Source organism: Miniopterus schreibersii (genome assembly GCF_964146895.1).
Source record: "Miniopterus schreibersii genome assembly, chromosome: 5".
In the NCBI taxonomy this organism is placed as follows: Eukaryota; Metazoa; Chordata; class Mammalia; order Chiroptera; family Miniopteridae; genus Miniopterus; species Miniopterus schreibersii.
This window is the reverse complement of record NC_138106.1, coordinates 79,917,451-79,930,671: the sequence shown is the minus strand read 5'-3', so window position 1 is coordinate 79,930,671 and position 13,221 is coordinate 79,917,451. Positions and strand designations below refer to the sequence as shown.

General features: G+C 36.6%; 1 protein-coding gene across 1 annotated transcript in view; it reads left to right on the top strand.

The window, feature by feature from the left end:
• Positions 1-13,221, top strand: part of LIPI (lipase I) — a gene marked incomplete at its 3' end in the record, with an annotated part of 38,402 nt that overhangs the window by 11,067 nt on the left and 14,114 nt on the right. Inside the window, exons 4-7 of the mRNA XM_081137999.1 lie at positions 1,030-1,131; positions 5,404-5,493; positions 6,698-6,757; positions 8,483-8,584. Coding sequence (XP_080994125.1) covers positions 1,030-1,131; positions 5,404-5,493; positions 6,698-6,757; positions 8,483-8,584 — 354 coding nt within the window. The remainder of the gene's footprint in view (positions 1-1,029; positions 1,132-5,403; positions 5,494-6,697; positions 6,758-8,482; positions 8,585-13,221) is intronic.

The window sequence follows — 13,221 nt, the reverse complement described above, 5'->3', positions numbered from 1 at the left end:
AAAGTTAGCGCAGCTAAGCCAGGATTTGCACAAAGGTCTCTGGCACCCAAGGCGCTTTCTTATTCAGTCACCATGCTAGCTCAGTTTCAACTGGTGGAAATCCTATTTTATTTTAAGGTGTGTTTACTCACATATTAGACCAGTTTGAAAGGCTCCACATGCCAAGCAATTATGAAAGTTTACAAGGTCAGAAAATGTTGTGCTTCTCCATCAGAATAATCTATAGGAAGAGAGAAGTTTCTGCCTCATTCAGTAAGTAGCAAAATAAACAAGAATAACAGAAGGGTCTGAGGTAAACAACCTTATATTTTACTAACTAAAATATATTTTTAAGATGATTGTGTCTTCCATTTCATAGATCTTCTCAAGATGTTGACTTTTATCTCCTCTCTCCTCTTTTGACACTCTCCAGAATCATGAGCCTAGAATTTCAAATGCATCAGAAATATATTCATATTTCATGGAATTTTTAATATATTTTTTTCTTATGTGTGCGGTAAACTTTTGTGAGAAGTGAATGATAAATAAATGTTTATTTAAATATAAAACAGTAATAAATATGTTTTATCCCATAGCCCAAATTGCATCTAATGCTTACAAATTATTTTAGACCTATAGATAGATCCAGTATGAACAAGTAAGGCACAGGTTCAAGATAGGACGGGATGGTATTAATCCCCCCCCCCAAAAGTAGTAGTAGTTACTTATTATTAAAGTTCTACCATTTTTTATAATTATTTCTTAAATAAAATTGCTAAAAAAACTACAATATTTTGTTGAAGCATCTCTAGTGTGACTTAATACTGTATTGTTGATAAACTCTGAAGACTGGTAAAAAGTATTATTAAAATAGCAAAGATACTTGATATTCACCCAGTTTTATTTATCTTTAAAGTTGTTTTTAGACAAGTTTAAGCTAAAACTGTACAGGCTTATGTTTATGATGTAATAATAGTGCAAGTGTATGGTTTAATGAACACTACAGTAGGACATAACTGATAGATTGATAGTTTCTTTCTTGAATTTCAGGACTTGACCCTGCTGGGCCAAAATTCTCTGGAAAACCATCAAATGGCAGATTGCATTACACTGATGCCAAGTTTGTGGATGTCATCCATTCTGACATTGATGGTAACAACGCAAGACTTAATTGCTTAATTATTTGAAAATGAACAAAAGGGATGTAGACACTTGAAAAAGAGAACTTAAGAGGAGAAAGAGTTGGAGATAAAGTGATGTTACACCTGTAATTATGTAGTGACTGTTTCCAACAAGCACCATTTTGGGAGTTAGTGAAATCCTGTGGTGTCCAGTGGTACTCTTTGCCTCCGGTGTTCCTCCTTCAGGTTTCAAGAACTGTCATGTCATCCAAAAAAATTTAAAATTTATAAAAACAATGCTTCATCCTGTTCATTCTATTGACAGTGTTATTGATTTGATCACAATTTCCCCCATGCTTAATGTATTTAGGTTACCATTCTCTCCACTCAAGTAGATGTAAATCAACTAGAATTGAGCACAGCACTTCAGGCCCAGATAGAGGATACCTTTCCCTAAAGGTAGGGGAAGAATATCTTATTGTTTTTAATTATCTTCTTGAAGATGTCTAATAGACTATTGATAGTTTTGGCCAGAATACACTGGACAGACATTTTCAAGGAATAATTTAGATGACCCTGATCCCTTTGACACTGATCATAATAATATTTATTGAGCACTTCCTATACATCAGGCAATGCTTTAACTGCTTTGTATGAATTAATTATGAAATTCCTCTAAGTCCCTATGAGATAAGCAAACATTACTATCCACGTTTTACCAATGGGAAATCTAGGGTCAAGGTCACGAGGCCAGCAAGTGGCAGAGGCAGAATTTGAAATCAAACCTTTTGGTTACAGAGTCTACACTGTGCCAGCCTGTTGTGCTAATCAAGGTGTGCTGTGGTTGTGGGCGTGGGAGGCTATAGTGCTAAGGTAGAGACAGGAGGAAGTGACACCCAGACTGTCTCTATTTCCCTGTTTCCTCGAGTTTCTTTTTCTTTGGTCCAGGTAATTTATTGTTCCCATATTCCTCTGGATTTACCTTATGGTGATCGATCCATACCACTGACTTTGTGAGGAATATAAATGCCATAAATGCCGTAGATGACAACTTTTCAACTTCTATGTCTATATGCCAATGGGCTGAGCCTATAATGGGAGCAATTCTGCTCCTTATTTGGAATCTAAGTTCACTTACAGTGCCCAAAGTTTCATAGCTCTAGTACGATAACCCCAACCTCTCTAGTCTCCTTTATCTTTAGCTGTTTATATCAGCTTAAAATTCCTACACACAGCACACCTGCTGCCCAATTACTCTCAAGTTCTTTGTCTGAGCTCTTTCTGACACCCCAATTTCTATTCTGCCTATGGTCTTTTGAATGAGCTCTTTATACTTTTTCCTATTTTTGTTTGCATTTTTGACTTTTCCTGATAAACTCTTTTAGATTGTCATATATAGTCATCTCTTGGTATCCATAGGAGATTGGTTACAGAACCCCCTCAAATACCCAAATCCTCAGCTATTCAAGTCCCTTATATAAAATGGCACAGTACATGCATATAACCTACACGCATCGTCCCACATGCTTTAAATCAGATCTACTTTACTTATACCTAATATAATGTAAATGCCTTGTAAATAGTTGTGATACTGTATTATTTAGGGAATAATGACCAGAAAAAGTCTGTGGTGTTCGGTAGAGATGCAACTACCATAGGCCTAACTGCATAGCACATGTCAGAAACAACATAACATTTTTTTAAACATTTTTGATCTGTAGCTGGTTGACTCTATGGATGTGGAACTCATGGATATGGTGGGCCAACTGTGCTCAACATCTTTGGAAGACAGCTGATCAGATCTAAGTTGCCACTAGAAACCACAGAGTTGGCATCTTTGTTGATCTTTTTATGACAGTCACAAATGAGGAACAGAGACTTTCAATACAGCGTGTTCACCTGACAATGTGGGTTAATGTCAGGATTACTAATACTCTAAGGAAGCCAGACACAAAGCATACATGACGTATGAGTCAATTTATATACATTTTCAAAATGGCCAAATCTAAATGTAATGTTCTGGGAGACATGCTTAGAAGGTAGAGAATAGCAAAATACATGATTTTATTAATAGGAAAGATGGCTGTTTTTTTAGAGGAAAGAGAGAAGCTGGTGATTGAATTAGGGCACAGTAGGGCCTTCTAAGTTGCTATTTCTTGACATGGGTGTCAAGTGGCTACTGGCTTTATAATAATCACTAGCTTTATATTCCTTTCTGCATTATGTGTTACATCTACAATAAAAGAGAATTAAAAACCCACATCTGCTCTCCCCACCCTTCCTGAAGCCAAGGGAATGCATGACCTAAGCAGACTAGGCTGCCCTGCCTCTTCATCTGATAAAAGGGAAATAACATGCCTGAATCAGCAGCTTGTAAGTTAATGATAAATTCTTTTGCTTCTCCATGATTCCTAAGCAGCCTTCTTGGTTTGATTCTACTTCAGGGGCAGACTAGAGAAAATGATGGCTCTAAACCTGGAACCCTTAGTCTTGAAACTTCACATTGAGTTTAGATATGAGGAAATTTTAAAGATCTCAAAACTTATAGAATTTTTTTTTTTTTTACCATATTCAGGAAGCTGTTTATCCTTGCTTAAATTCCACAAGTTAAGCAGATGATGGAATGTAAGGAGGGACTGCTTAGCATACCCTTTCCACTGTCACAATCAAAGCCCACATATGCTTTGCTGAATTCCGACAGGTTCTAATGCAGTCGTCTAAATCACGCTTTCTCTTTCCATATGTGCTGATTTCCCTTCCCCATAATGCACATGCCCAGTGATGCCCAGCGTTCTCAGGCCCTGGGGACACCTCACTCGCTGTTATCTTGTTCTCTGACATGCTATAATTAAATCAAGTTGTTGCATCTTTTTTTTTCATCTTCAAAAATCTTATTACCATTAACAACCTGTGAAAACATTTTCCAAAATTTACTTTTAGTTTGCAGTGTCTCCCAATAAATGTTTCACTATAGTCAATACTTTATTAATGTTTGGAATTCCCTGAGAAATGGTATTAAAGCTTACAGTGGTTGGCAAGTTTAGTATGAAATGCACCCTTCTTAGGCAGTTGTGGCAGCTGTGCCTGATCTACTGCTGTGTCCCCGCAGGCCTGCTGTTCTTTTCATTTTCTACAGGGCCATCTTAACACTTACTGTCGATCTCAGTATTTATCTTCGTTATGCTAAATTTATTACTGATTTTTTTTTGAGTTCATTGGGTTGTAGGATATTTCTTCTGCCCAAAGCCAAAGCATTGTAACTTCATATCCAATCACAGTGCTGAATATTCTGAGCTTGCTACCCTTTTCATTCCTATGGCTCCCTTGGGTTACAGATCCCATATTGGTAAAGGATCCAGAATTTGCACTTTTCCCAGTACCCCAAAGATCTACAGACGCCCAGAAGCTCTTAAGTCACAGCTATGTGTTTCATGTCACCCTGGCCCAACTTGTTTCAGCGGAAACAGCATATTTAGATTTTTTCCAATTTGTGAATCTAGCACCAAGCCAGAGGCATTGTTATCCAGAATGAGAGGAAGTGATCCCTCTCAAATAAAAGGCCCTGGACGAGCAGCTTTCATTTCTTCCAGTGCTCCCTTACACACTGTGCCCTGGCTAGCCTGGCTTCTTTCAATGCCCGGGCATGCGACACAGGTGACCCTTCAGCCTTGGCTCAGCTCTCCTCAGTGAGAAGCGCTCTAACGAATCACTTAGGGGGGAATGGTCATTGGGGAGAAAAAGGGACATCTGTATATTTTAAACAACAACAAAAATTAAAATTAAAATTAAAAAAATAGATTTGGGGAAATTATAAAAACTGATGCATATACTTCTAAGCAATGAAATAAAATGGATTAAAAAAAAGTGCAAACAACCACTTTCAAGCATCACTTATGGTTCCCTTATTCTAGTAAATTTTCCTACAGCACTCGTCTGACGCATTGTATCTCTACTCGTTTATTATATTATGTCTTACTTCCACTGGAATGTAACTTCCCCGACAATAAGGATTATTGCTCCACTTTTTTTTTTCTGCTTATATTCATAGCTCAAAGAACTATGATGGGCCCATAGTAAACTGGTGACTGATAAATGTGTTAAATTAATGAACCATACTTTTCATGAGGAATTAATTTGAGGAATTAGTACCAGAAAAATTCATCTTTTTAAAAATTGCGTTTACTTTATTTTCAATTCAAAATTTAAGTCTCTTTCAATAGATTTTAAGAGAGGTTTTATTTTATACAAGTGTTGCTGATCTGATTAGATGCACTTTGTGATTCTTGGGTGCTTTTCTTCTCAGGTTTAGGCATTAACGAGCCCTTGGGACATATAGATTTTTATCCAAATGGAGGAAAAAAGCAGCCTGGCTGTCCTAAATCAATATTTGCAGGTATACTAACAGTATTTTCAAATGAATTTCATATGATTCAAAATGATGAAAGAAAATCAATACTCTTTCCCCCCCTCCTAACCTGTGGGCAGGGTTTTGATCACCATTGCCCAAGGGTCAGGAGTTATCGGTGAAAACTGGTTTAATTTTACCCTTCTTAGTTTGTACAGTTTACCAGTAGGCATCCCATGTGGGCATGGGTGAGGCCTAGTACATTATAGTTTCAGAAGTTTTTGTTCATAATTTTTCCATTAGGAAAAGTTGTAAGTCACTGAAGGATCACTTAGGTGTAGCCAACCAAGTATCATATAACACAAGTCTGGTCTTACAATTTAACTGTCATTGTCACCGTAGTATAAACACACATTTGTGAACTCTTGCTCTTGGTTGTCCTGCACACAAACAGCTGAGCAGCTGCTCCAGGGGTGGATTTGGCTAAGTTCAGAGCCTTCGAGAGAAATGCTCTGAGTCCCGCGGTGGCAACTGGCCAGGCAGGGCATCGCTAAATGTCACTGCACGTTTGGTGGCAGGAGTAAGGCTGTGAGACGTCGGCAAAGGAAAGGCACATGACACAGCTTTGTTTTGTTTTTCAACCCTCACCTACACGTGTTCCGACCTGGCCTGAACCCTAACCCTTTTGGTGCCCTGGGCGATGCTCCACCGGCGCGGCCTCCTGGCCGGGGCGGGGCAGGTTACAGTTTCAATATCACCTGATTCCAGGGTCCCCTCTGACACTGAGCAGAAATGCTGAGAAATGCTGAGGGCCTGCGGGGTTGGAAAAGAGAGACGGCATGCTCGTTATAAAGTGTGGTAGGACCATGTTTGCAGAGTTTGTAAAATCATTGAAATTAACCTTTTTTCTGTGTTAATTATTACTTTAGAAAAATTTCTTATAAATATCATGTAAAAGGTATACTAAGTTTAAGTTTTCATAGGTACGGTTTATTTAGTTGCTCGAGATAACACTGCATTGTAGTAAACACTTTAACAATTCGTAAAGCACAGTATTGAGTAGAGCTTAATCTTTCATTTTTCTCTGATTTGCTTGAACTTAATTTAATTCGTCTACAATTCTTTTGCTTGCTTTTTAACACTTAAGGAATAAAGTTCATTAAATGCAACCACCAGAGAGCAGTTTACTTGTTCATGGCAGCTTTGGAAACAAAGTGCAATATTATTTCCTTTCCTTGTCATTCATACAAAGATTACAAGACTGGTTCATGTACCGATTGTGACAACTTTAAGAAATCATGCCCTAGGCTAGGTAAGAGAGATTGTTCTAATTACTATAATTCTTTGTGGGAAATAAGTAACATAATTGTGTTAGTATTTTCTGCTGGAGATTTTCATATTTATTTCTATGTCAACATTTTATGGAAAAATTATCTGTGGAACAACCAGGAAAAATAGTTTACTTCTTACTAAATATTGTTAAGAATGTTTAGTAAGGGGAACTTGACCCACTGCCTTTCTATGCTCAATATAGTGGGTGAATTTGGTGGTTTCATGATGATCTTTGTTTTTGATATACAAAAGGATCTCATTGATATGTCATCCATCTTTATTTCCACTAAAAAAAGAGACTTGTGCATTCTTAGTGTTACTGGTGTGTTTGTTGTTGTTTTGTGTGTTAAGTATTAGGAGCAAGTGAAGAGCTAATCATAGCTTTTCATTTGCTACTAGCAAGGAGACATGACTCATATGTGGTTCATACCTTCTAAATCTATAAAACTTGGTGAGAGCAGTTAAGTATTGTCATTTCTGAGAACTAAAGCCTGCCAGTGGGACATTTAGTAAAAAAAGATTCCACATAAAAGTAGAATGTTAGAGCGGGAAAGAGTCTCAAAGGTTGTTTGTTCAGGGTTTTTTAAAGCGAATAGCAGGCCTGGAGCATGTCCCGAGCATGTAAACATCTGATCAGTGTCATGACAAGATCTGCCAGAAATGTTTCCGAAGCCGAGGGGCTCAGTGGAACGGGCACCGATTACAAAGGCTGAATAAAGGGCCGCCGCGGTTTCCCCCAGCAGGAGGGGTTAGCGGGGTGCCTCGGTTTTCTGATGTGACCCTTTCCCGAAGACTGTTCGAGTTCTGAAACGTTCGAGAACCGAGGTACCACTGGACTAACTTACAGAAAATTGCTCGGGAGAGGCAGGAAAGAAGCAGGCTTTGCCAGGCCCCGTCAGTCCATAAGACAGTCTGTAGAAATCGTTTTCTTCACACTTTATGCAGGGCTTGCTTTTCTGGTCCCATTGCTTTTCCACATAAATAAGAAAATTGTGACCTCCTGTGAACATATGGATGGCTCCAGGGCACAAGTGAGAACAAGCATTAAACCTCTGAATTCCCAGTTAGGTATCCTTTCTACTGTACTCAGGTCTCAATTTTGGAGGTAGCAAAGTGGGAACAGACCTATACATGAAGTGGGAAGCACCTTACATATATACATGTTTGTGTAATACATATTCCTAATGCACATATAATGTATGTATCTAAAATATATATAATATATGTAATGCCTAATATATAGAGATGCTATCTATTCTGTATATTATATATAATGTATATATATGCACACCATATTTAGATGAATGTATATATAGAAGTATGGGGACTGTACTCATTGAGCTAAATTTAGTGTTCAAGTTATATCTAATAGATTTATTCTGCTGAATTTACTAAAAAGAGTTACAAGCAAAATTCTGAACTTGTAATACAATAGTAAAAATGTCTGCAAATGGACTGCAGACATATGGAGTATGTTGAGTTCTGATAAGATTTCCAGGGAGAAGGTTTATTTGCAAATCTTAAATTTAAGACTTATTATTGTAATTGAATAAAATGTGAAATTATTTGAAAGGTTTTCAGTTATAAAAATCCATGAATAATATTATTCTTATACATTGATGCTTTAGTTCCTTTAGGAATTTGAAGTTTTTTCATGCTTTTTGATGTAAGTCTAACTGCTAATGTTCTATTTCTCAAATCTCAGGTTATCAAGCAGAGCTATGGAATGATGTTTTAATAGAAAGAATGAGAACATCTCTTAGGACCACTGTGTTTTTGGATACTGCTGCCAAGAGTCCATTCTGTAGTAAGTTAACATTTTTAACAAACAAATGATTGGTTTTATACACTAATTTAAGTTTTATCCAAAATGTTCTTTCTACCCATTCAAATTTCATCATGCGATTTCAATAAACTTTAAAATTTGTTAGTCTGTTATACAAATTTAAATAAAGGCTTGATTTTTTTTTTTTTTTTTTAGATAAAATGAACATATGATTTGGCTAATATTTCCCCAAAGAAACAATCAAGGTCCTTGTTTCCCCCCAAATTTGCATGATGATCCTTCCCTTTTTTAGAGTTATGTCAACATATAACAGGCTAGAGTTTAAGACATCTATCTACACTATTTTACACTTTTGGGAACCAAAACTAAGCTATGTAAATGAAAGAATGTGCAAATAAATAATAATTTCCCCAACATATTTAGAGTTAGATAAAAGGAAAATAATTTAAAGAACAAGAGAAATTCTTTTAGAAATGTACTAAATAATGACATCTATTAAGAAAGCAAAATTATTCTGTTTAGATGAAAAGCTTGAAGTGGTTTATAAATAAAAGTAAATCCTGTTATATAAAGGATCTTGTGAAAAAAGTTTCTAGTCACAGTCATTGACCTTGGTTACTGGGTGATAAATATTTAAAATCAATTCTCATACTTAAGAATATGTTTAGGTCAGTTGTTGTCAATGTTTTGCAGTCACAGTTAGTATTAGTTATAAGATATTATAATTCTTTAAACATTAGTGATGTTTTCTACTGTCCAGAATTGGGCCTGTGTATTTTGTAAATTAAAATTTTATCCAGCTAAATTTAGACTTACATGCAGATATAAGAAATAATACAGAGAGAGCCCGGCCGGGCGTGGCTCAGCAGTTGAGCGTCAACCTAGGATCTAAGCGATCGGGGTTTGATTCCCGGTCAGGGCACAGGCCCTGGTTGCGGGCTGGATCAATGACTCTCTCATCATTGATGTTTCTGTCTCTCTCTCTCCCTCTCCTTTCCTCTCTCTGAAATCAATAAAAGATATATTTAAAAAAAAAAAAAAAAAGAAAGAAAGAAATAATACAGAGAGACCCTGTGTATACTTTATCCAGTTTTCCTCAATGGTATAAATTTCATAAAATATAGTATCACTACCAAGATATTGACATTAACATAATCTATACATCTTATTTATATTTCCCCTCAGACTTGTGACTATGTGTGTGTGTATGTGTGCTGTGTGTGTTTAGCTCTGCACATTGTAGTCACACATACAGGGCTATGTATCTATCACCACAGTGAAAATATTAAACAGTTTTATCACAAATATCTCTTGGGTGGCACTTTTATAACCACATATACCACCTTCCTTCCATCCTGCTGTTACTAACCCCTATAATCCATTAATAAATTCCTAAAATGTTATTTTGAAACTATTACATAAAGGGAATAATTCAGTATGTGACCTTTTAATTGGCCTTTTTCTAAAGATTCATCCATGTTTAGCAGGTAGCAATAGTTCCTTCCTTTCCATTGCTGAGTGGTATTCCATGGTATGTATGTACTCTAGCTGGGTTCATCATTCATCTGTTGAATATTAGGATGTTTTTGAGGTTTTGGCTATTATTAATATAGCTGCTATGAATATTTGCATACAAGTTTTCATGTGAATTTAAGTTTTTATTACCTATTGTAAAGGCCCAGGGCTGCAATTGCTGGGTGAGACCTAATTGCAGATTTAACCTTAGAAGGAACTGACAAAGTGCTTCTCAGAGTGGAGGTACCATTTTACATTCCTCTCAGCAAAGTGATCCAGTTCCTCTGATTTCTTACTAGCATTTGGTGCTGTCACTATTTTAAAAATTTTATTCATTCTGATAAGCAAATGGTGATACCTTATTGCGGTTTTAAATTTTTGTTGCCATGTCGACATGATATTGAATATATTTTCTATACATTCTCTCTGGCATAATGTGTTTTTGTGTCTTTTACCCATTTTCCAATTGGATTTTCTTAAACTGTTGAATTTTGAGGGCTCTTTATATATTTTGGATAGTAGCCTTTGTTGGATATTTGATCTGCAAATATTTTCTCCCTATCTGTGACTTGACTGTCTTTTAATTTTTTTCACAAAGGATTTTGCAAGGTCAAAAGTATTTACTCTTTTTTAAAAATTTATCATTACTATTGAAAGTATTACAGATGTCCCCTTTTTTTGTTACCTCCATTGACCCCCTCCTGCAGGCTCCTCCCCCCTCCCCAGCCCCCAGGCCTCCACAGACTATTGTCTGTGTCCTGGGGTTGTGCGCATATGCAAATAAATTCTTTGGTTAATCTCTTCCCACCTCACCCACCCCCCTTCCCTCTGAGAGTCCTCAGCCTGTTGTATGCTTCCATGTCTCTGGATCTGTTTTCTTTGTTAGTTTATTTTGTTCATTAGATTCCACATATAAGTGAAATCGTGATATTTGTCTTTCTCTGACTGGCTTATTCCTCTTAGCATAATACTCTCCAGGTCCCTCCATGCTGTCCCAAAGGGTAAGAGATCCTTCTTTTTTACAGCGGCATAGTACTCCATCTCAGTTTTCATACCAAAATCTGTCTTTATTTTCTATCACTGCCGTAGCAAATCGCTACACACTTAGTGGCTTAAAGCATAGGAATTTAGTATTGCACGGCTATGGAGGTCAGAAGCCTGAAACAAGGGTTACTGTGCAAAATCAGGATGTCAGCAGGACTGCATTCTCTTCTGGAGGCTCGAGGGGGGAATCTGTCTCCTTGACTTTTTGAGCTTCTGGAGACTCTGCATTCTTTGGCTTGTGGCCTCGTCTTCCGCAACAGTCCCTTTGACCTTTCTTCTGCATCGCATCCATTTTTCATATTCTCTTATTCTGTCTTCTGCTGCTTTTAAGGTCTTGTGATTGCAATTCTTGTGTGATTACATTGGACCCACTTGGATAATTTAGGGTGATCTCGTTGTTTTAAAGTCAGTTGATTAACAACATAAATTCCATTTGATACCTTCATTATCCTTCGCTCCTTACGGTAGCATATTAACAGGTTCCAGAGAGTAGGACGTGGCATATTTTGGGGGGTGTACCACAGTTACAACATGCATGCAAGATTTTATAGTCTACTGGTAATAACTGTTTATCACTTCAGTGAAAGGTGGGAACCTCACTTCCATTTAGGTCCCTTCACATTCTCCACTTTTAAATATCATTATCTTGAGCATCAGATTGTATGATCATTTTTGTTTCACTCATCAAATAAGATTTATAAAATTCATGAAGAAAGGGATAATCTATTGTATGCACCCATACATCTTCTCTTTCCATTGTTCCATCTTTTTCTCTTATGCTCCAAGATTATTTACTTTATCACTTTCTTTCTTTTTGAAGAAATTTCTTCTTGTAATAATTAAGAATGGGTCTGGTCATGAGAAATTCTTTTAGTTTTTCTTTGAGAATGTCTTTTTTTCTTCTTTGTTCTCAAGGATATTGTTGCTGGATTTAAGATTCAAAGTTAGTGTTTTTTTTAGCACTTGAAAAATGTGCCGCTTCCTTTTGGCCTCTGTGGTTTCAGGTAAGTAATCTATTGTGACTCAAATTGGTGTTCTCCTATAGGCAATTAATCATTTCCCTTTGGCTGCTTTCAGGATTTTCTTTATTTTTAGTTTTCTGAAGTTTATGATATGCCTTGGAGAGGATTTCTTCAGGTTTATCCTGTTTTACTCAGCTTCTTGAATTTGTGTGATTTTTCCTTTACCAAATTTAGAAAGTTGATTTCTTTGAATATTATTATTATTTCTTTGAATTTTCTTTCAGTTCCACTCCCTTTTCCCTCATCTTGACACTGCGCTAACACACATATTACATCTTTGTTATAGTTCCATGGGTCCCTGAGGCTTTGTTCATTTTTTCTCTCAGTCTGTTTTTTCTCTCTTGTACAGACTGAGTGGCAGATTTATTTGCCCTCAAGTTCACTGATTTCTATCCTCTGTCGTCACCACTCTGCTATTGAACATATCCAGTGACCTTTTTTATGTTATTACATTTTTTTAATTTATGTAATTCCTACTTTGTTTTTTTTTATAACCTCTATTTCTTTGCTGATATTTTTCTATTTATTTTTTTTTTAAGAGGCTCAGAAATTTTTTCCCCTACCTTATACCTACATACAGCCAATATGAAGAATTTTCCAGATTCCTCTTTCAATGACAAAGCAAAAAATTAGGGACCCTGACACTGTGCAGGGATTTTTATGAACTCTATTACTTAACATCACATCTTCTGTTTCAGCATGGAAGTTGACACTTAAACCTCTATTTCCATGCTACGCCCAGTTCTTAAGTTCTGTAGAAATCCAGGGCTTCAGCCTTTCTTATAGCCTCAGAGTTTACTTTAATTTCTCTTCATTTATGCCTCCCAATATTTTCCTTCTTCCTCTGAGCTTGGTTGTATATTTAACTTATGGATTGTATATCCAGAATGTCTATGTGATTTTAGCAGGAGGAGGGCTTATTCTATAACATCTCAATATATCATGCTTCCAGAAATCATCTGAGTAAGTCTGAACCCACCTTTTTTGGGTGAGGCTGACCAAAATATTTTGTCTAAAGCTGGGGGGGTCACATCAAAGTAAGAAGCCTTCCTATGTATCTCTTGTGTTAGAAATTGA